The sequence below is a fragment of the Lagopus muta genome, chromosome 1 (assembly GCF_023343835.1).
Source record: "Lagopus muta isolate bLagMut1 chromosome 1, bLagMut1 primary, whole genome shotgun sequence".
Taxonomy (NCBI): Eukaryota; Metazoa; Chordata; class Aves; order Galliformes; family Phasianidae; genus Lagopus; species Lagopus muta.
Window position 1 is genome coordinate 104,000,375 of NC_064433.1, and position 22,455 is coordinate 104,022,829.

At 44.9% G+C, this 22,455-nt stretch overlaps 1 protein-coding gene across 3 annotated transcripts in view; it reads left to right on the top strand.

Moving 5' to 3' along the window:
- The window catches only part of HUNK (hormonally up-regulated Neu-associated kinase), a 57,973-nt gene extending 44,134 nt beyond the window's left edge, over positions 1-13,839 (top strand). Inside the window, exons 7-10 of one of the 3 annotated variants that reach the window (XM_048934153.1) lie at positions 2,158-2,326; positions 3,373-3,456; positions 8,466-8,646; positions 10,494-13,839. In XM_048934153.1, the coding sequence (XP_048790110.1) occupies positions 2,158-2,326; positions 3,373-3,456; positions 8,466-8,646; positions 10,494-11,137 (1,078 nt within the window). In that variant the 3' untranslated portion in view covers positions 11,138-13,839. The remainder of the gene's footprint in view (positions 1-2,157; positions 2,327-3,372; positions 3,457-8,465; positions 8,647-10,493) is intronic. The other 2 variants (XM_048934152.1, XM_048934154.1) reach the window with 2 other exon arrangements.
- Positions 13,840-22,455: the final 8,616 nt, after the last annotated feature.

Below are 22,455 nucleotides of genomic sequence, written 5' to 3' on the forward strand. Positions count from 1 at the left end.
CCACTTCAGAGCTTGCTCACTGGTGCAGTTAGGTCATAGACTCATGAGAGGCTGGCCTCTACTGGATACCATAGCTGTGCCACGGTGCTTATGGAGTGCCTATTAATCATTTTCTCCTAAAGGCAATCATATGTAAGAACAGAAGAAAACACAGAGCTGAACTATAGAGAGGGCATATGTTTGTTCATGCATTTATGCAGATAGGGTGATGATAGTATTCCTTTCCCATTACAAACACTTTTAAACAGCTCATTAATGCAGAATGAGCTGCTACCCTTTCCCATTAAAGAAATTTGTTACTTTTTTTTCCTCATTGCATTGTTTTTTCTCGTTGTTTGATGTGAAAACAAGAGCAAAGTAACTACTCGTTCTGTCAGAACCCAAATTGTATGATGAAGTCAATGAAGCTGTAAAGGATGAAAGCCATACAGAATCCTTCTTTACCTTCTTTTTTTTTTTATTTTTAATTTATTTCTACATTATATTTCATACATTATATTTCTACAGTTTAATTAGTTTATTCCTCAAGATTGGCCTACCTAGAATTTGTCATACTGAAGCCTTGTAGGGAAAATACAGTAAAGTTTGAAATATTCAAAGACTTGGCTTGCCTCTTTTTAAACTTGTTCAGAAAGTATTGCTGGGGTCAGACTCAGCAGGGTGTCCAAGTTTCTGCTAGTGTGCAAATGTGGGTAAGATAATATCAACATTGTTCTGAAATACCCACTACTTAATTTGCAAGGAATCATGCTTTCTATCACAAACAAGAAGCTATGTTCTGTTCTTGCAGTCCTCTTCTACCAATTTCAGGTAACAACCATAGTTACTGAGACAGGAACATAGTAGGAAAAGAGAAAGCATGGAGATAATGTAGAATAACAGCAGAAACTACATTTTCAGGAGAATGTTCTCTCAGGCTTTTTAAAAGCTTGCTGTTATTAAAGAAATTCCCTGAAGGCAAGCAAATATTTCCAGTTTTGCTCAGCACTTCAAGCAGAAATTGCTTAAATTTTTTTTGCTGTCCAGATGCCTTACTGTGCAATGGCCAAGATGAGTTTTGGTTATGAACTCTAAGAAAACCACCCAAGCATTCTTTAGCTGCAGAATGCGTGTTAATAAGAGTGCTGAGTAAAGGAAAACAGTAATTGGAGATTTTCCATACTCTGTTTTCCATCTCGTCTAAGTCCTTCTCATATCAGACCCAGACTGCACACCAGGCATTCCTCATGGCAAAGGTGTACAGAACAAGGGTGTAGCAGAGAATGGGTGAGAACCGTAGGTAGTTATACCTTTCTCTCTATATATACATAATAGCTCATAACTTAAGCTTCCCTGAGTTGCCCTGGGCAAATATTAGGCTTGATGTTGGAAGCAAGGAATATTTTTTAGAAAGCAAACAAAATCCAGCATTTCTTTGGAGATGGATAGGAGTTGATGGGTACATCTGGGAATCTGGCCAGCACATTTAGATGCCTAAATAAGAGTCCTCTGGAAAATCTGTTTTTAACATAGCCTGCAAAAGTTATTTACCATTTCAGAGGCTGCTGTACTGCATTTCTCACCTTGGCTAAGTCTGTTACAGACTTTACAGAAAAGCACATCCATAAACTTGTATTGCATTTCTGCTTTTAACCAACATGATTATAATAGCAGCTTTACCATTTTGAGAGCTGCTGTAATAATCCTTCCTATATGTCATCTTTCTCTGTGGTAAAGTTCTTTAGCTATTTTGTGCATGAATATTGTGCAATAGATGAGGAATGGAGCTGAACACTGGTGTTTGGTTACAAGAATCATTTCAGAAAGCAAAATGTCACTACCTAAGATAGATTTTGCCTCTTTTCCTTCAAAATCAGCCGGATTCTCGTGATGGTTTTCATCACCATTGATCACATCTAGAATAACAAAGTGAGACATCCTGAGCATCACAGTGCTATTTCCCTTCATAAGGTCAGTTTGAACTGGCAGGAAGAGTTCTGTTTTTTCAACTGCCAGGATGTTCCATCTTGTGTGTGGTTCCCTAGCAATCTGCCTTTTTCATACCTACTCATGGCTGCACTACTGAGCCTTCCAGATCCCTTCTCCAGTGTTGCTAACAAGGCTCTGTCGCTGGGAAGACAGTAGAAGCAATGTGCTCTGCTTCTCTTCTTTCTGCAGAATCCACTTGGAGGACCTCAGCCAAAGCGTGCTGCTCCATATGACTGAGAAGCTTGGCTATAAGAACAGCGATGTCATCAACACTGTGCTCTCAAACAGGGCAAGTCACACACTTGCTATCTACTTTCTTCTTAATAAGAAGCTGGAGCGCTACCTGGCAAGCCTTAGAGTAAGTACTGCTTGATGTTGATTCTTTGGACAAGCAGGTGAGAGGGTAAAAAATGCTTAAAAGTTTCTTAAGGCATTACCCATGTTGGTTTATTTTTTCCCAATTCTGTCATAGTAGCCATGAAACGGAGGTATTCCTTGCAAACTAAAAGCATTATTTCAAATAATAATTCTCCAGGTTACTGAGATAACTACTTATAGTCTTTACATCTCGTGAGAAGTGTTTCCAGAGAAGTACATTAGTTCTCCATAGAAAACTAGTGATAAATTTGCCATCCCAGGATAGGCTGTTGTGCAGTCAGTGTATATGTATGCAGTTTAGCCCACTTGACTTGGCAAATGTTCTCCCAGACCATTTTTCTCTCTTCTTTAGCATTGCTCTTCGTAAAATCCATGCCCTTCAGTGCCTGTGCTAATGGTGCACAGCTGCCCAGCTCACCTAGCTGAGATCCCTGAAGGGAGCACCCCTGAGAGCCTGCAGTACCTTGTGCTTCCTTCCCTCTGCTGTGGAACTGCTCTGTGAGTGGCTGAAGGGAGCAATCACCTTGCCACACCACCCTTTCTTCTACATCTGGGGCAACTGAACTCCCTAGCTGTGTTTTGCATCACACTTGCTCAGGTATTAGGATGGGCAAGGTGCACAAAGACAAGCTGCACTCCCTCTTCTCATGGCCTCTCCACATAACTGTCTGTGTTCAGGCGAGAAGTCTTAAACAGCTAAGAGTCTGTGGGCTCCTACATCACATTGTCAGTAGGGTGGGTTTTTTTCTTTATGAAATGCTTTTTCCCTTTGAGAAATTACCCCGGATTACCTTTTCTTCTGACAACAGCTTCTCAGTTTTCTCTCTTTTCAGTTCTCATAACAAGTATGTTTTAATGATGGCATCAATGATGTTTAGAACGTAATGGATCATATTTATCATCTCCATAAGTTGATGCGACTCTACTGAATGCCTAGAGTGGACATGGTCCATTAAGCAGTAGCTAAACATCAGTTTTCTCTAATTATCTTACATACTTTGATTTTCTGTGCTCCTCTCTCAACAGAAGTCTGAACTCCAGGACAATATTTGCCACAAGAACCAGCTGTACCAGATTGACAAGTACAAGGCAAATAAAGACTCCTATGAGGTAAAGCTCATTAAAGCTTCTTAAGGTATTTGAAAAGCAGGCTGAATTTGAGGATCTCCAGCAGTTGCAATTAAGACAATGAGTTTCTGGAACTGTGAGGAAAAAAAAAGATCCGCACAGAACAGTTCTCTCAATTTCTTTTTGAAAGAAAAAACAGCAGCCGCCTGGAGTGGAAGTTTCAAGATGACTTTCAGCTTTCGTGAGGAAAAGAAATCCTCTGTTTAGCAAAGTAAAACAAAATTTCTTCAGGGGGCCCTTTAATTTCCTTCTGAGCTGCAACTTGCTCTAGAAAACCGTATCTTCATTGTCTTGAGTTGAAAGACCTTGGTGGTGCAGGGCAAAAAGCTGAGTGACTGCCAGGGTTCACCTTCCAGGATAGTTTGGTGTAGATCTGCATAGCAGAGTGCACTGACCTGGCAGAGCCCAGGCTTAACTATTAGAAACAGTAAAACTATATTAGCACAAAACTCTGCCCAAGTGAATTTTTTGCTTCCCAGCAGAACTGATTGAGAACTAGCCCACTGTCTTGTGAGGGACTTCCCTTGGCCAGAGCAAAGATTGAACCAGGTTACTGTTCAGTCTGTCTCCAGTCTTCTTGCGCACATTAGAGGAGGTAGTTTATATTAAAGGAATCCTCTCCTGTCTGCCTGTCTGGATTTTTGTTCTCTGGCTGTTACTTGGTGAAGCACTAAAGTTACAACGGTTGTGAACTATACAAGTTGTATCTTACAACATGAGTAGCAGTGTTCCGGAGGAGCTTGCTACTCTTCAGTGCTGGATTGATGATTTAATTGCAGGGACAGATCTGTTTCGTGGCTGGTTTTGTTTATTTTAAAGACTGCTTGCAAATTTAATAGAACAGCTGAGTCGCAAGCCAGATGGAAATATCAGGGCAAAGCACTTTTACCATTCTTTTCTCACATAAATTGAAACCACCTTACTTAAAATGTATTAGCAGTGGGTAGACTCAGTGAATATTGTATTTCAAAATGCTCTGTGGCAGTTTACCTCAAACTGCTGCAGGCAAATGTCCTCTCAGAACTCAGGCAGGTCCCCAGAGGTTGCGATGCAGGCATCCTGCATCCTGATGCTGCACAGTGCCCGAGAGCCCCAGGAGTACTCTGCATAGCATTCAGGCACTGGCTTACTGCTTCTGTATCCATGCTGCATGTAGGGGAGTCTGCAGCAAGGCCTGTATGAGCACCTGCACAGAGCTAGTGTGCATAACTAGTAATGGTGCAACTCAGTGACCCTAGTTTTGTTTGTATGCATCCTTAGGGATGAAGGCTCTCTCCAGAGCCTCTCCTGTGCTCACAGTTAGTCCCAAAGTAGCTATTTAGAGGATGAGGGTGTGTCTTTTTTATCTTGAAATGGTTACCTTAATGCAATCTCAGTGCAGACACTGTGATAATGATACAGTATAATCTCTTTCTACATGGGCACAGCTGAATATAAAGCATGTTGATATTGCGTTAGCTGTATTTACACGAGGGGATTGTATAACACCAGGACAGTTAAAGCGGCATGCCTGGGTGAATGCAAGCCCCGAGATGCTCCTGCTGCTTACAGCTGTGGTAGATGTCTGCTAAAATGCTGTCAGGGGGATGGATGGAAGTGTCTGGATTGTGCCGTTGGGATCAGCAGGTGCTGCTGGAGCTCAGGGTGACAGAATTCATAAGCTGGGAGTGATTCGTGAGCTGTGATCATGGTCCCCCTGCCACCCTCTGTGCCCAGCCTGAAAACAGAGGCTTTACCTCAGAGGCTTTACCTGGTTCCCAGACAGATGTCCCCAAGGCAGCATGGCTTTGTGTTGCCGTGGCAATACCAGGAGAGAGGTGGTCAGGCATGGCAGAAGCAGCTGACTGTGTTTCTTCTGCCTCACTCTGTCATGTGAAATGAGGACGCTCGGTGGGCCACAACCAGCTGCCAGCAGCACAGGCTGTTGCTGGGCCATGCAATGTAGCACATGGGCAGGGGACAGGCCTAGCCCACCTGTACCTTCAGTGTCCGAAACTGGGTGGTAGCACTGGTGTGCCAGGTCTGAGGTGCTGAGAGTTTCTCTCAGGGCTAAGCATCTGGGTGGCTTTGCAGGCTGGCCTTACTTTAGTGCCTGGGGCAGTTGAGCAGTGTCTTTTTTTGCTGGAGAGGCCACAGGTGGTGAGCAGTCATTCCTGCAGCAAACCCAGGGACCAGTGCTGAGGATTCCTGCTTTCCCTAGACGAGCCGGTGGGCTCAGGCTTGAGGAATTTGTGATTTTAAGAACTTACATCGTCATCCTATCACAATATCAGGCATGGCCAAGGCAAATACCTGTTATCTTCCTTTCAAGTCCATTGCTAGGACTAGTGTGGATTTTAGGGTCGAGGTCAGGGCAGGAAATAGCAGAGGCTGATGTAATGCTGAACCTATTCAAGTATAACATACCGGCACAACCCTTTCATTGTGCAGCAGCATGCCATTGCGTGGCTGCATACAGCACGGTGAGGAGTGAACTTCTGTAACTCCCCCAAAGGAACACTTCCTTTCCTTCTTAAAATATAATAGCATGTGGAAACTTGGGAATTTAGGATTTTCATTGTTCCCCGTCCTACAATGATCATCAAAGAGAAGGAATATTAGTAAATTTAAAAAATAAAAATAATTTACAGCATTCTTCTGGGATATAGTAATTCATTGCCGGATGTTTGAATTTGCTTTTTCATCAGTGCTTCAATGGTACAACACAACTGTGCTGCGGCTGCTAGTAAAACATTACAGCAGCGTAAAAACAAAGTCATGGGCATGTGGAACAAAGAATCATAGAATGATTAAGGCTGGAAAAGACCTCTGATGTCACCCAATCCAACCATCATCCCACCCTACCATGCCCACTGCCCACATCCCTCAGTGCCACATCCACACGGCTCCTGAACATCTCCAGGGACGGTGACTGCACCACCTCCCTGGGCAGCCTGTGCCACTGCCTCCCCACTTCTGCTGAGAAGTTGTTCGCAGTATCCAACCTGAACCTCCTCTGGCACAACTTGAGGCCATTCCCTCTCATCTTATGGCTACTACCTGGGAGAAGAGTCTGACACCCACCTTGCCACAGCCTCCTTTCAGGTGGTTGTAGAGAGTGATAAAGTCTCCCCTCAGCCTCCTCTTCTCCAGACAAATATCTTCTCCAGCATATTTCAGAGCAGAGCAGTTAGCGGTTCTGGCTTGGCACTTGCAAAAAGGCTAAAAGTATTGCAGTGCTGCAGTGTCCTGCATGCTGACAGATGCTGCAGCTACCAAAATGCAGATCACCTACCCAAATAGCAGAAAGTTGTTAAACAATTTTAATGGACCCCTTTAGGCTTTATGTAGTCACCCACTTTGCAGTCTCACCCACTTTAAAAAAAAAAGATATGTGGTAGAACCTAGTCTCTGCTGAACTTGGCAGCAGAGTCTTGCAGCCTTGGGAGAAAAAATAGTTTGGTGAGCTCCAAATTAAATGCGGAGCTCCCGCTGACTTCATTGTTGTAGTCCGTTATTCACACAGCATTATTATTATTGCTGCTATTGTTGTTATTACTGTTGTTATTATTTCATCAACATCAATAGTGACTGTGCTCCTGGTCAGGTGTGGTGTTATTTCAAGCACAGCACAGGCAGAGAGGAATAAATGTTCTGTCACTGAGATGGCCACAGCCTGTAAAAGCAAGGGGGAAGGGATCAGGCTGATCAGGAGGTGTAGCACAAGGAAAGCGATGGCTGATCCAGATCCAGAAAGTGTTATTTTATTCTGTGTAAGAGTTAGCCAGCCATAGTTGGCTGAGGGAAAAGCAGTTTGAGGAAATAAGGGATGAATGGAGAGAAGGCTGGGGAACAATGAATCTGTGATAGTACACTGAGAGGAAGAAGGCAGTGAGGGGCTCCCAGAGATGTCCCTGGTTCTCTCTCTCCTATGTCACCTCACATCTTCTGTAATAAAACTTAAAATGGGAACATGTTCCTGAAGGTCTTCATTCTGATTCTGTGACTTCTGAAAGTTCAGAGATTAATGATCCCAGCAGTGCCAAACACCATCTGTGCGGAGGGCCTGATGTGATCAAGAAGAGTTCTGCTTTATTATTTTCCTTTTATGTGTCTTAACATGTTTCCTGAGTTGTTTAGTGGACAAAAAAAAAAAAAAATTGTCTTCTGCATTCTTTCCCTCTGTCCCACATGCATACACATTGCTTTCCATCACACAGATGCCCATCTAAGAAAACAACCCCACAGAATCACTAAGGTTGGAAGACCACTAATGTGATTCAGTCCAACCATCAACCCATGCCTGTGACTGCTGTAGACATATCCCTCAGTGCCACATCCACACGGCTCCTGAACACCTCGGGGACGGTGACTGCACCACCTCCCTGGGCAGCCTGTGCCACTGCCTCACTGCTCTTGCTGAGAAGAAATTGTTCCTAATATCCAATATTAACCTCCCTGGCACAACTTGAGACTGTCACTTCTGATCCTATTATTGTTATGTGGGAGAAGAGGCCGCTGAATTACAGAATTATACACACAGAGAATCAGAGCTCGGGGATGTGCAGCAAAGGCCGCGTTCCTCAGGATACTGTGCAGACAGAAGATGAGTGACTCGAAGAGTTTAAAATACATTAAAGTTCTCCAGATCACCTTTGGAAATGCTCGAGGAAGTGCAATAAACAGAAATCAAAGACAGTTCTTTTGTGTGTGTGTTTAAATGGGCAGGCAAATTTCAAATCTGAAAGATCATAAATCTTTGTGTATTTGCTTGAACAATGTATCCTAGCACAAAAGGTCTCTGAAGACAGGCTTGATTTTCTGATCATGTCAAACAGATCAGAGGAAAATATGACTTGGAAGATGCAGTTATTTTGAGTAGTCAGGATAAATTCCTTGTAAATATTTTGTTTTTAATCCAGCTTCAGTAAGCAGTGTATCTCTGGGGGGTTTAGGACATTTCAATTTCCTTCAGTAAACCAGATTGTTCTTGTTTGTTTTACAACCTAAAGGACAAAAAACTCAGAAAACAAGAAAAGAAAGGGGAAATTCTTCACCGTCAGCTCCCAAAGAAAACTGAGAAAAGTCCAGTTTCATATAGACAGCCTTCTTCCTGTCTTATCTCACAGATACAGAACACCAAGGCTCTGCTGAGGGACCGAAAAGCTACCAAGGCTGGAGGTGCTGAGAAAGGTCAGTGGGAGAAGTGTTGGTCTGTCTATGGGCATGAGCCTTCCTGTGCCTGTGCTAGCATGGGCCCGTGTAGTGTCAACGTCGTGTGTGGGGTGTGGTTGTGTGTAAATAGTCCTCGTGTTTGCTGCCTGCTCTGGATGTGGTTATGTGAAAGAGGATGGAATCGTGTAATCAAACATTGAACATGACATCCTAGGGAAACCATGGCAGCTGGCACATTGGCACTTCAAAAGCATCAGCAGTCACCCCATATCAGTGCTGGCCTCTGGGGAGAAGCGGTGGCAAGCAGCTGGTAGTGGAGAAAGGGGAGGTGGGCAGGCAAAAGGAAATGCAGAGGGGAATACTGACCACTGGCAGTGAAAAGAAGAGGAAGAGCATTAATAGAAAAGGGAAACAATGAGACAGCCGTTGGGGAGAAAAGCATTCCTGATGCAGGGGAGGAGGTGGCCTGGGGAGAGCTGGATGGGACCTGCTCCAAGGATGACAGGGTTAAGGAGGTGTGGAGAAGAGCAGCCAGTGGGGAAAATAGGGAGCATGTGGCTAGGGAAATGCAGTGGGGAGCAGGAAGGGGACATAGCTGTTGATCAAGGGAGGTAACTACAGAGCCATGCAGAGAAATTTGGTGACTTGAAATGCTGAATATGGTGCCAGGAGGCTGTTTAGAGGCACAGGGGGACAATAAGCAGTTGATTTTTTCTCCTTGGCTTCTACTTGCTTTTTTGAACTGAAATCCGAAAATCATTCAGATCTCAACTAAAGCATATCTCTGCTTATGGAAATTGTGTTTTGGCACTTGTTTCCTCAAGTGGTCAAGTGATTTTGGCCAGTTTTGGAAATAAATAAGTCAGATTAAACCCTATCTGCTTTTCCCAAGCAGCTCTCAATGCAAGTGATTTCATCCTATACAACCATTTAGACCTCAACCTCTGCCAAGACCATCCCTTTGGAAAGAAATACACGTGAGATTTGTGGCTATTACCTGATGTCCAAAGTCTTGCATTATTTTCTATCCCTTTTATATAGTTTGAGACCAGGAGAAGTCACAGACAGAGATAAGCTGCCAGTCCACTCTTCTTTCAGTTAGGAGCATTCTAACAAAGCAGGCTGCTTGGCTAGCGTTTCCTAAACGCAGCAAAATGTACTTTTTTTCTTGCAACTAGCTTGGCGTGAGTGAGTGCCAACATTCTGTAGAAACTGAACAGATCTTCTCCATGGGCTGTTTTGTATTATTGGGCCAAATCCTGAAAAGATTGTTCCATTTATATTCAGTCCTTGCTCAGGGAAGATTGTTGCTGAAGTCAGTGCAGCAAATCTGTTCCAACTGTAACAGCCTGAATCTAGCCAATGCAGTTACTCCATATTTACATGTGTGAAACCAAGAACAGATTTTATTCCAAAACGCAAGTAGAGACATGAGGAATTAACTCCCTGTTGTCCCCTATGTTTGTAGGTGTGTCAGGGAGTACAGTGCACAGACCCATCTAAAACTACCCAAAGAAATGTGAGATTTCTCAGACATTGCCTTAGAGGATATGATTAATACAACAGCTGAAAACATCCATGGTTTCCTATTTCATGTCCTTGTCTTACTCACTTTAAATGCTCTTCCTGCATTTGAGGAAGGCGGCAGATAAGTTACTCGTGATCAGCAGTGTAAGTATCAAATGGGGTCAAGGAATCAGGTTCTTTGATGTTGTGTTGTGTGCATCCCCGAGACCACTTGCTTGAGCTGGTACATGTGTCATGCTGTTATGCAGTCTGTGAAAGGTAATGTCTGCCACGAGGCAGAGAAGGTGATGCTACTGAATGCCATTTGCTCTTCTGGTTCCTTTTCTGGTTGCTTTCAGACTCCACCAGTGGGCTGAGCCCCTTCCACGAGCCCTTGGCCACCAAGGCTGGCTGCATCACCTCCAGCTCCCTGGAATACCTGGAGGCCCAGCAGCCGCTGCCCAGGACCCCCCGGCTCCTGAAGAGGCAGGAGTCCCCACAGCAGGAGCCGGTGCGGGGCGGGAGCCGGGCCAAGGACTCTCCCCTCATCCTGAACATTGTGCACTCCTTCGAGTCCGTTGACAGAGAGGACCAAACAGACCAGGTCTCCCCCTCCCACCAGTACAAGATTTTAGGCTCACCGATGAATTTTCCTTCCAAAAGCTCGAGTGAAAGGACACTGTCCCCGCTTTTTCAGCCAGGAAGTACATCCCCCATCCACCCCAACCAGGTCTCTTTTACATACGAAGAAAAAGCATATCCCACCAAGGAAGAAGCTGTGTCCTCTACTCAGCTGGTTTCCAACAACCCGTTGGGCAGCCCCAACTGTGTTAAAAGCAGGGGCAGGTTCCCCATGATGGGGATTGGACAGATGCTGCGGAAGAGGAACCAGGCAATGCAGTCGGTGGGCGACAAACCGCTGGAAGCACGGATGCCTCAGCTGCAACAGATGAGCCCCACGCAGATCACGTTCAGTGCAGATGCTGTCAGTGGCCAGTGTTAATCTGGCACGCCAGGATTTGTATTTCTGTTGTCTGCAACCCAGCCTTTTTTATTTTTAAAAAGAAGGGAAAGCCACAGGCATGTCACCATCTCTGCATAACACAGTTCAGTGGTCCAATGTAGAAAATAGGAGGTCCACTTGTAAGGAAGGGGTTGTCCTATGTATTAAAGTGAAAAGAAGAGTGCTCTGCTTGTGCTGTTAAGAAATATTAGCATTAGGTATCAGACTGTACAGTAAAACATGTCTTGAAAAAGCCCTGTCAACATGTATTTTCACTGTTCAAAATTTTGTATTGTAGTAAAGTTAATTGGAAGAGCAACGAGCATTACCAATGTGATTCAGCAAGGTGATCGGTGTGGTGCTGTGAGTGTTGGTCCCAGCTGGGGCCATGGTAAGGCTATCTGTGCTCCTTCTGCCTGTGCCAGGCAGTACGCTGTTCTGTTACAAGCATCATTCAAGGGGAAGAACTCAAGATGCTGTTTCCAAAATCAACTTGCTAAAATGCACTGCCAGGGAGATGAAGTTTGTAGAAGCTTGAATCAAGACATGCGCGATCTAAACATTCAGAAAAAGTGATACTAATGAAAGTCAAACCAGATCTTACTGTTTATTACATAAAGTAGCTAGTAATGGCATCATTTGTTCCTAAGGAAAATGATAGTTTAATCATGTCATTCAGAAGGAACATGATTATTCAAAAACAAGGCTCATCACAAGACAACTGCACTGAAGGCCTGTTCCTTTCATGTCATGGGTTTACAAGTGGATGCTTTAGTCAGTGATCCCCATTACCACATGCTGTCTTTAGACAATCCGGTCACCTCCAATTTTTGTAGCTGTACTATTTCCACTCCTGTGTGCAGGTTTGTGTTAGCCCCTGTTACAGCTACACAGCACCTGAAGGCTTTTCTGAGAGACTGCAGTGAGTTGAAGAGACTCATAAAGGACACACAAACCAGTGCCGTTTTATACTACAAGATCGGTTATGTGGTGGTTACCAAAAATTTGGTATTGTTATGAGCTGTGAAGATTAAGTTTCTTAAAAAGCAACATGTTCTGCATACTGGTCATGTTTTTCTAAGTAAATGATCTGAGAGGCTGGCAACATTTTTGGTTCTGTTTTTGTGTTCACACCGTTTCCTATAAATTAGAAGATTTAGCCAAAGACTACACTTTTGTATTGTGTGTACTGTGCTTGCATATGTGTTTGTGTATATGGGACATCTCAGCAAAGCTCGTACTGATCTGGTTCCCCCATAGGTGCCCCATTGCCGCCCACCCACTTCATGTTGTTCTGCAAACAAGGCAGCAGAAGCATTGCCCTGCTACTGGGGCTGCTGGCAAACAGAGGGATTTTGCATCAGATTGTCATAGAATCACAGAATCACAGAATGGTTTGGGTTTGAGAGGATCTCAAAGCCCACCCAACCCCAACCCCTGCCGTGAGCAGGGCTGCCCCCCACCAGCTCAGGCTGCCTAGGGCTCCATCCAACCTGGCCTTGAGCACACCTCCAGGGATGGGGCACCACAGCTTCTCTGGGCAGCTGTGCCTCACCGCCCTCTGAGGAAAAAATGTCTTCCTAATATCTCACTTATAGTTCCTAAATTTCATCAGTAGGAACCCAAGCCCTTTTTTTTTTACCAGTGTTACTGCAAATGATTTGGGGTCCCATTTCTTCAGTTTCTGTACGAATGTGAGGAGTTTCCTTTCTTTGACAAACCTTCCATCCAGTTTCATGAAGTGGAGAAGGGCCACCACAGGCAGGTGGAAAGGTCCCTGACAGAGCCCACAGCTCAGCAGACATTCCCAGTTCTCAGTATAGCTTAGGCCATCATCAAAATCTGCTGGGAAAAAAAAGGTCACCCATTCAGATGATGACAGAACAGATAATTGGGACCGTTGAGTACTCTGAGTGCTTGCTGGCAAACCCAGCAGCATGTGACTGCCCAGGGCTTCCTTCTCATCCCCACAGAAGGGTGCTTCACCACAGCCTTGAAGCTGCCCATCATTCAGTGCAGGAGTGTCTGAATGCTTTTGGCCATATGCCTCAGTGTGGTGAAGGCACCACTTTGGTCATAAGCCAGTTGTAAAATGATATGCATGGAAATCTCAGCATATTAACAAAGGCCTGAAATACGGTGGCTCATTTTTATATGGAAAAATGCCATCTTCTGTTGGTACAGAACACCCGTGTATCCCTGGGGTCCATTGTAGCTCTTCCTTTGGTTTAAAAACATTGAAGTGTTTTCTTTTCCTTCACACCAAGAATGTATTTGTGCTGCAAAGCTGGTGAGCAAGAACAATGGCAACACCGCCACGTGTGTGCATCAGACCTGTGCACCCCAACAGATAGCAGGTACTGACTTGAACTACAAACTCAGGTTTATTTGGAACCCAATAAGAGGATGGGGGAGGTAGGAAAGAGACATGTATTTTTGTGAAAACTCAGTAAATATGTGTAAGAATCAGAATGAAAATAGAAATGTTAAATCTTTTTATTATATTTATAGAGAATATATGAGTACTACACTGCTAAAACATAAACATGTATCCAGCTTAGACAGTAGCTATGTACAGTCAAACTGCAGTGGCCACATAAGGGACTTCTTGAAATACAGTAGTGGAAATTCCAGGGGAAAAAATGTATTTGTTATCATTATTAAATACACGTACTTTTTGAACAAGATTGCCATGGAGTGCTGACTTTGTTTGCCAGGTCACTGTGTGGCAAGGAACATCTGAGTACAAAACAACTAGCAGAACAGTGAGTTGGTGAGAATTACCAGCACCTTTACCTTCACTCAGCAAAGGCTGTTCCTTTGCAAGGGACCAGTAACTTGCCTACAAGCCCTGGGTTGCACAGGGTTGGATTTCCCTTGCTTTACATGAGCACTTTTCATGTAATGCATCTTATTGGTTATCCAAGCTCCATTTGTCACCAGTGCAGGCAGATAGACATCTCTAGTTCTCCCTTCCTTAAAACAGAGATTTGAAATAGGGAAGTGAATCACTCCCCAGCAGTGCCTTGCCACTCTCAGTTATGAGAGAGGGAATTAGAGTTGGCCTCCTCAGAAGAAAACCGAGCTCCTAGGCAGCCAGGCGAGTCTCACAGATAAGAATTCACACTGATTCAAGCAGAGGAATTTGCTGGTCATCCTTCTGCACTTCTGGAGTAAACCGTTCCAGTTGTAGGGGCTGGTTTCATGGGTCCCTTCACCAAGTTCAGCACGCCCATGCAAACAGACAGCTTCAGCTGGAGCATTTCTATTCTTGTTGGTGTCACAGTTCCTATCAGTGCTGTTTCTTCCTCCTCTTACCTTTTTACCTTTTTAAAAATCTGTTTCATAGAGCAGCAGATCTGAGGACGTCCTCAATTGGCTGAGGTTCTCTTTCAAGTGTTTGCGGTAGGCTTGGCACCAAGCCCATGAAGAACCTGTTAGGTAGATCTGAAAATAGGCCTTACGTTTCATGTCATGCCCTGCGGGAAAGAGAGCACAGCTGAGCTTTTGGGTGCAAGGTGAAAGTACTGGAGCTTATGGGTGCCTTTTGAGGTGCTATTTATGCCCAGAACCCAGTGGAAACAGAGAACCAGTGGTGAAGCACTTGAAGAGTTTGTACTTTACATCACTTGACATTTGCGACAAAATCCATCTGTGTAACTGCAAAATGATGGAGTCAGGTCTAGGCAACTTCTAAGCCGCAGTACACCAGTAAGAGGTTTTGCTAATGCCAGCCTGGGCACATATCTGGCCGATACACTTCCAGGCTTTGCTTATCAAGGAGCAAACAGAAATTTCAGGGAAGCTATTTTTGTGTAAAGTAATTCCAAACTTGCCTGCCTCCTCCCTGCTTGTTTAGCACTCTATGCACTTCCCCTTTTGTTCTCCCCCACATACCTTCCAGAGCACAATGAAACCACAAGGTGCACACTGCCTGTGTTTCCTATTAAAAAGTTATCACAGCTCTGCAAAACAAGAGCCATAAATCACTTGTGTGGAGAAATACAACCATGTGGCAAAATCATTCTTTGGTTGTGCCTCCCACTGCCTTTCAGCAAGCTCCCTACCTCCCGATCTGCATCCAAGGTGGCCTCTTGTAGGAACGGTATAGGAGCAAACTGGGAGATGGCTCACTGCTCATCTCCTTGGAGGGGAAGGAATGTGCGATCTGAATCATAGAACAGAATCGTTAAGGTTGGCAAAGACCTCTCAGATCCCCCAGTCCAACCACCAGCCCACCCCCCCCACGCGCACTGCCCACGTCCCTCAGTGCCACATCCACACGGCTCCTGAACACCTCAGGGACGGTGACTGCACCACCTCCCTGGGCAGCCTGTGCCACTGCATCACCACTTTTGCAGCAGGTTTCTATCAAACGACCTTCTTGAACACTCATTCCTAAGACACAGACATCAGCATGTGTTTCCTGGGACTTATGTGCATTACACGTACTTGTCTTTCATGAAGATGGCTTGCAGATGTGTGTAGGGCGAAGCTGGGTTACATCAGTTTGAGTCCTTTAAATATTTAGCATCAAATGAAGCTCATAATATGATGCCTTCTATTATTTAGTTACAAGCAATTAGCTGCTGTTAGAAACAAAGGGTGTTGAGGCTGAGCCTAAAATATAACTTGGAGTTCATCTGAACCTCCTTGCAGCGTGGCTGCTGATGCCGGGCAGTGAAATACCTGAGAGAGAAGAAACAAGAAGAGGTGTATTGGTTAAAGGCAAGGTGCTAACCCTGTTTCAAAATTCTGGTTAACACTCTAAAAAAAGGACTATTGCATTTTTGTCATCTTGAAGAAACTTTTAAATTCATGTTTGTAGGAATTGCATTCCTAACAAATGTAAAAATCCCCAAATTCACTGTATTTCCTGCTACCTGTAAAGATAAAATTGTAGAGTCATAGAATCACCAAGGTTGGAAAAGACCTCCAAAATCACCCAGTCCAACTGTCCACCTGCCACCAACATTTTGCCAGTAAACCATGTCCCTTGGTACAACAAATAATACACAATCTAAAACAAAGACAAGGAAAGCCACCAGAGGCTTTATTTCAAAATAGCTTCAGTCCTTCACAGAACAAAACATCATGGGGTTGGTTCTTAGACAACACAGTACCATCCCCCCCCCCCCATCTCTACCTGCTCCAGGGCAACCTCTTCCCAATTTGCCACAACCATGATCTTGTGCCTGCATTTCCAGCGTGCCTCACTGAGTTGCATTGTGTTTCCTTCTCTACCTGACCAGTGAGACCTGTGGGAATTTGGGATTTTAGAGACCTTCTTTTGTCAGAAGCAGCAGGAAGGTTCAGATCTCATTTGCAAGAGACCAATGGTTGGATAGATAGACAGATCTGGGATCTGGGATGAAAAAACCTTTTCCACCTTACATGGACCTAAGTGTTATTCCAGAAAGCACCTGACACATTCTAAGGCCAGCTTTGCAGTTTGGGGCCTGCAGTGTGTTCATCAGCCTGCCCTGCACAAGCTTCTGCATGGGGAACAAGAGGTTACCCTCCGTGACAACTCATCCTACATCTGTACCACCAGAAACATCTTCAACACTGCCACTTCCATCAGGAAACTTGCTGACATTTCTCTACAATGATTCTTCTTACATTTATTGATTGTCACTTTCCAAGGAGCAAACACCTTTCCTACGAGGAAAAGTTGAGGGACTGGGCTTGTTTAGCTTGGAGAAGGCTCCAGGGAGACCTCATTGTGGCCTTCCAATACTTGAAGGGAGCATAAAAGCAGGAGGGGCACGGCTGTTTAAAAAGGGTGGATAGTGACAGGACAAGGGGGAATGGTTTTAAACTGAGACAGGGGAGGTTTAGGTTAGATATTAGGAGGAAGTTTTTCACACAGAGGTGGTGAGGCACTGGAACAGGTTGCCCAAGGAGGCTGTGGATGCCCCATCCCTGGAGGCATTCAAGGCCAGGCTGGATGTGGCTCTGGGCAGCCTGGTCTGCTGGTTGGAGACCCTGCACACAGCAGGGGGTTGAAACTGGATGATCATTGTGGTCCTTTTCAACCCAGGCCATTCTGTGATTCTATGATTCTATGACTGGTGCAGAATTCTTTTGGCTGAGGAAAAGAGTCCATTTCACAGTGTGCCTTCTGAGCAGAGGAGTCAGCTATCCCAACAGAAAATGTCCTATTGATGTGCTTAACTCTCCCATCCCTGCTGAGGCCAGCAATTTGTTATGGTTTATGGATTAAATAAATTTCACTTTGAATCCCATGGGCATGGGTAACAACTTCAGGCTTTTTGCTGATGGGTTTAAGGCTTACCTTCGTAATAATCACACAATATAAACCATGTTATTTAATTAATTAAGCACACAGCAAAACTGCAAGTTAAAAAAGCAGCTTTTATTTATGAAAACATCAGCATGGTGAGTGTTGCAGCCAGCATTTTAATGCACACAGCTGTTTTCTCACATACTCTTGAAGAAGAGAGAAGGGGAGAAACAACAGCCTCCTTCTCCCTCATCACGCAGGTGGGAAAGGTAACCTCAGCCTTTACACAGCTATGTGTTGTTGTTCATGAGTACATGCTGCACAGGCTTTATAGAGCCCATCTAACTAAAAGAGGGAAAATTTAGATGAGATATAAGGAAAATTTTTTTCCTCAGAGGGTGGTGAGGAGCTGGCACAGGTTGCCCAGAGAGGTGGTGGATGCCCTGTCACTGGAGACACTCAAGGTCAGGCTGGATGGGGCTCTGAGTACCTGATGGAGCTGTGGATGCTACTGTTCACTGCAGGGAGGTTGGACCAGATCACCTTTAAGGGTCCCTTGTAACTCAAACAGTTCTATGATCCTATGAAATCTGCACATGCTTGCTTCAGCAAAGCTCTGCCTCAGCCCTCACAGCAGACCTTGCTCAGACTTCCATGTGCAGGCTCACAGAAGCAGCACGATCTCTTTTTCTTGTGTTTGGGAGAATGAGGACACAGTAAACATGTGCAAAGGAGTAAGGAATCAAGTTGGCAGCAATGGGGCAGACCCCATGTGAAAAAACATGTGCATGGGCAGTGAGAGTGCTGAAGAACATAAAGCTGCCAAAAAAATGTGTACTGGATGATGCTATTATATATGTAGCCAAGATAATTTTGTGTGCAGAAACATTGCTAAACAATTGTAATTTAATGTATTTTTAGTACAACTCAGAGAAAAATGGGGATATGTAACAGAGCCCCTGGTTTTCTGGGGATACTTTAACTCCAGTAACACACAGCCCAAATCTTAAGGCATGGATTTAGATGAGAATGTGTCTGATTCTTTCCCCAGAACTGAAACAAGTTCTGCCATTTGAAAACAAGTGGAACTGATGCTTTCAGAACCATGCCTCACCTGTTCTAGCAGATGCATTAGGCATTTCTTGTCTGAACCAGCACTCCTTGCTGAAATGGGAGGATTATTTGAGGGTCCACATCTGCTGTCTTTACTGTACATCCATAGTAATGGAACTGGGACAAAGCAGAATCCCAGAGCAGGGCTGTTTGTCTCGTGCATTACAAGGATGTTATATTCCCAAGCCACAAGGGCCCCTTTCACAGCATTTCATTTCAATATTTCATCCATGGATGCTTCTGGATGTGACTTCCTTCCCTCAACTTGTCCTCTCTTGGATGCTGGGTGAGGAACTGAGCCTTTGACTGCAATGGGCATTCCACATGGGGCTGTGCTGATGGATTTGCATCAGCAGCACCTGGTTAAAATTGCCTGCCTTGCTGTTCCCAGGTGCCTCCAAACGCAGTTATTCACCACCACTGCTGTGCACAGTGCCTGTCAGAGCGTAGATTGAGCTCCTGGAAGCCTCCAAAGTCATGCAGTCACGACTCTGACACGATGCAGTCTTTACCCATGGCTGTCACTGCTCTTCCCCACAGGCTATGATGTCACGCAACGGCTGGTAGAGGGGGCAGGGACAGGGCAGGGATATCTGTGCAAATTCAGCAAGGAGCTGACAGTGCTTTTGTACTGTTTGTCTCTAATCTGGCAAGTACCATGGATGCCCAACGTTTGCTTTTCCTCAGAGCTCCCACCCTCATTTCCACATGGAAGAGATGACATAATTAGGTCTGCTCTCCAGAAATATGCCTTAAAACCCCTCCAGCTGACTTCAGCCTTAGTCTGTTTGTGTGCAGGCACAAGGAAAGGAGCCATGGCTTACAGTTATGTGCTGGTCTCAGCTTCAAAACAGGTCCCTACAGAGTGGCATCCTGACTCCCTCACTGTTGTGCCAAGAGCAATGGGGAGACTGATGCGAGATGTGTTGCTCCAGCCTCACAGTCTGAAAAGCCAGGCTGGAGATTGCCTGGAGTTGCAGCTGGAGCATGTAGCATTCTTACTGTTGACGGATGTAAATGCAGACCTTCCAAACCAGCACTGAATCCTTCTCCCTCCCTGAGCCACAAGGTCATATCCATATCACAAGGTTTCTTCCACTTCAGGAAATCCCCCCAGCCCATGCCATTATTTAGGAGCAGTGCTGCAGTGGCACAGGCTGCCCAGGGAGGTGGTGCAGTCACCGTCCCTGAGGTGTTCAGGAGCCGTGTGGATGTGGCACTGAGGGACGTGGGCAGTGGGCGTGGGGGGGGTGGGCTGGTGGTTGGACTGGGGGATCTGAGAGGTCTTTGCCAACCTTCATTATCCTCTGATTCTGTGAGTATTTTTAGCTGCAGGAAAAACCTCACCTTCAGACAATGCACCTCAGTGTGAATAAAGAGCTTTCCTCAAAGCCACCCAGCACCTGTTATTTAGTGCTCAGCTGAAAGACCAATCCAAAACTGGTGACTTTGCAACAGTCTCCATAGTGATTAACTGCAATTTGCAAGCTGTGACTTGATGAAGAAAATCAAATGCTGAGGCAGGAGGATTCCTTGCTGATAAAAAACTGGGGAGGGACATCTTTCATAGAACCACAGAATTGTTTGGGCTGGAAGGGACCTCAAAGCCCACCCAACCTCAACCCTTGCTATGGGCAGGGCTGCCCCCCACCAGCTCAGACTGCCCAGGGCCCCATCCAACCCAGTCTTGAGCACCTCCAGGGATGGGGCACCACAGCTTCTCTGGGCAGCCATGCCAGCACCTCACTGCCCTCTGAGGAAAGGATTTCCTCCTAACATCTAACCTATATTTCACATCTTTTAGTTTAATAGTCCTTCCCTCTCATCCCATTACTATCGGAGCATGAATAAAGTTGCTCCCCCTCCTGCTTACAAGATCCTTTCTATGTCACAAAGTGGTCTGCTTAAAACCTCCTTTCCCTTCTCCAGGATGGTCAAACATTGCAGGGGAAAGGATATCACAAAACAAATTTCCTTCAATTGTTTCATCTTTGCAGATGTCTTCTGGGGGAGCCCAACATCCGCTTGTTCAAACAATGGCTCCTCCTTCCAGCTCATCCTTTTCTCTTGGTATTTTCCGCTTCTTGGATTGTCATTGCCAGGAGAGCAGCATGCATGGATAGTGTCATCTCAGGCAGTCCTACCTTACTGTTAGTCCGTTACCTGCAATCCTCTTTGAAGGAAGACACTAAATCCCCAGTTCACAGCCAGACTACAGAAGTGATTAGTTACTTGTGCTCCCATGTCAGAAATATAAGATTATATGGCAGTTAGGAGGGATCAGACTCAGTCTATTTAAAGGGATGCTGATGTTTAATTTTTACAAACATTTTACTCTGAACATCCTTCCCTCAAATCTTTTCAGCAATGTCAAATAAAACCTTGATGTTAGTTTCTTAAGATCACTCTGTTTCATGTTTTATGCACAGGTGGTGAGGGATAAGAAAGGCAAACTGCTGTGGTTGCATTTGTCACTGAAGTCTCCAGTGGTGACAGCACTGTTGAGGCCCAAGTACCAACCTGAAAATATGATATAGCCGAGTGCACTCAGGGTCCTCTCCCGCAGGCCTGTTCTCCTGCAGCTTTATTCATTGCATCAAGCATAGCTGCATAAGCAGGACAAAAATAGCATCTCCTCTAGTGCAAAGTCCTTCCAAAGGCGCAGTGAAATTAACAGGAAGGGGCAGAGGGAGGAACCTTTGCTTATTCCAAATAATTTGCTTATTCCATTCCATTTTCTTGTCTTCCAGAAGTTCTTCTAGCTTCTTTGGGAAGGTTGTCAGGACTTGAAAGATCTGCAGAGGAAAGGGATTCTGGTGGAGGAGGGACAGAGCTGAGAAAGTAAGGTTAGAGCTAGAGTTATCAGCAGACCCAGACTGCATGAGACTTCAGCTGAGGCTGGGGTCAGTGATGGTGCTGCACAGGAACACGTGTTAGGGCAGCAGGAAGGGGGCTGGTGTGCAGGAGCGTGGATGTGGGTGGATGTGACTTCTGAGAAGGGAGAGGGGAGTTGTGTTTCTAAAGACAGGGATATAGCAGAACCTGGAGGGAAGATAGTTATATGAAAAACATCATTTATTATCATGTGTGAAGCCAAAGTACCTTTAAAAAAGAAATATACATGCAAACACGACAATCAAACAAACAAAAAACTCACAAGGACAAGTGCTATGAAAAAGTTGTACTGTGTGCCAAGTTGTGGCACAGTTTTCTCTAAAAAGACACCTAATGATGATGGACACATTAGCACTGCGAACAAACATCTGTCCTCCCTCTGATCTGAGAGAGGAAGGGTGGGCTTCCCCAAACTGCAGGCGCCCAGAAACATCTGAAACCCGCATTGCTGCCTGTCCCTGTAGGAGGGAGCTGCATATGCATTGAGGGCCAGCAATCACTCTTGCATTATAGCAGCAACTGAAGGGAACAGCATGGGGTTTACTGGGCAATAAACATCCATCTGGCACATTATCTTCCTGTGAAGCGTCAGACGGATGACAGTGCTGCTTTACAGCAGTCGTTCTCAGGGAGAGAAGCCACATCTACCAGATCTCTCACTCCAAAGTGTAGCAGGATACCAGTTCATTTCAAGCAAAACTGGTGTGTCTCCATGCTTTAGGCTACAAATCAGAGAAACTTTACATATATATATATATATATATATATATATATAGGACAATGTTTTTTCTACCTTTGTTTTTCTCTTTGTTCTCCTCTCTAATCTTCTGCTGATTGTAGTGGTATAGATTGGCCTACGTGCCACTTGGGGATAGGACTGCTCTTATCACAGGTCTAAGGCATTACAGGGCCTGGCAGAAATCCTAATCTTCAGAGACTGGTGTTATTTACATTCACATCTTTATCCGTCCTTTAATTGATGCCTGGATTATCTCTGCAAGATTTTAGTAGGTTTCCTGATTGTCAGGCTTTAATTCTTTCTCCCTTCTTCTCCATAATGTGT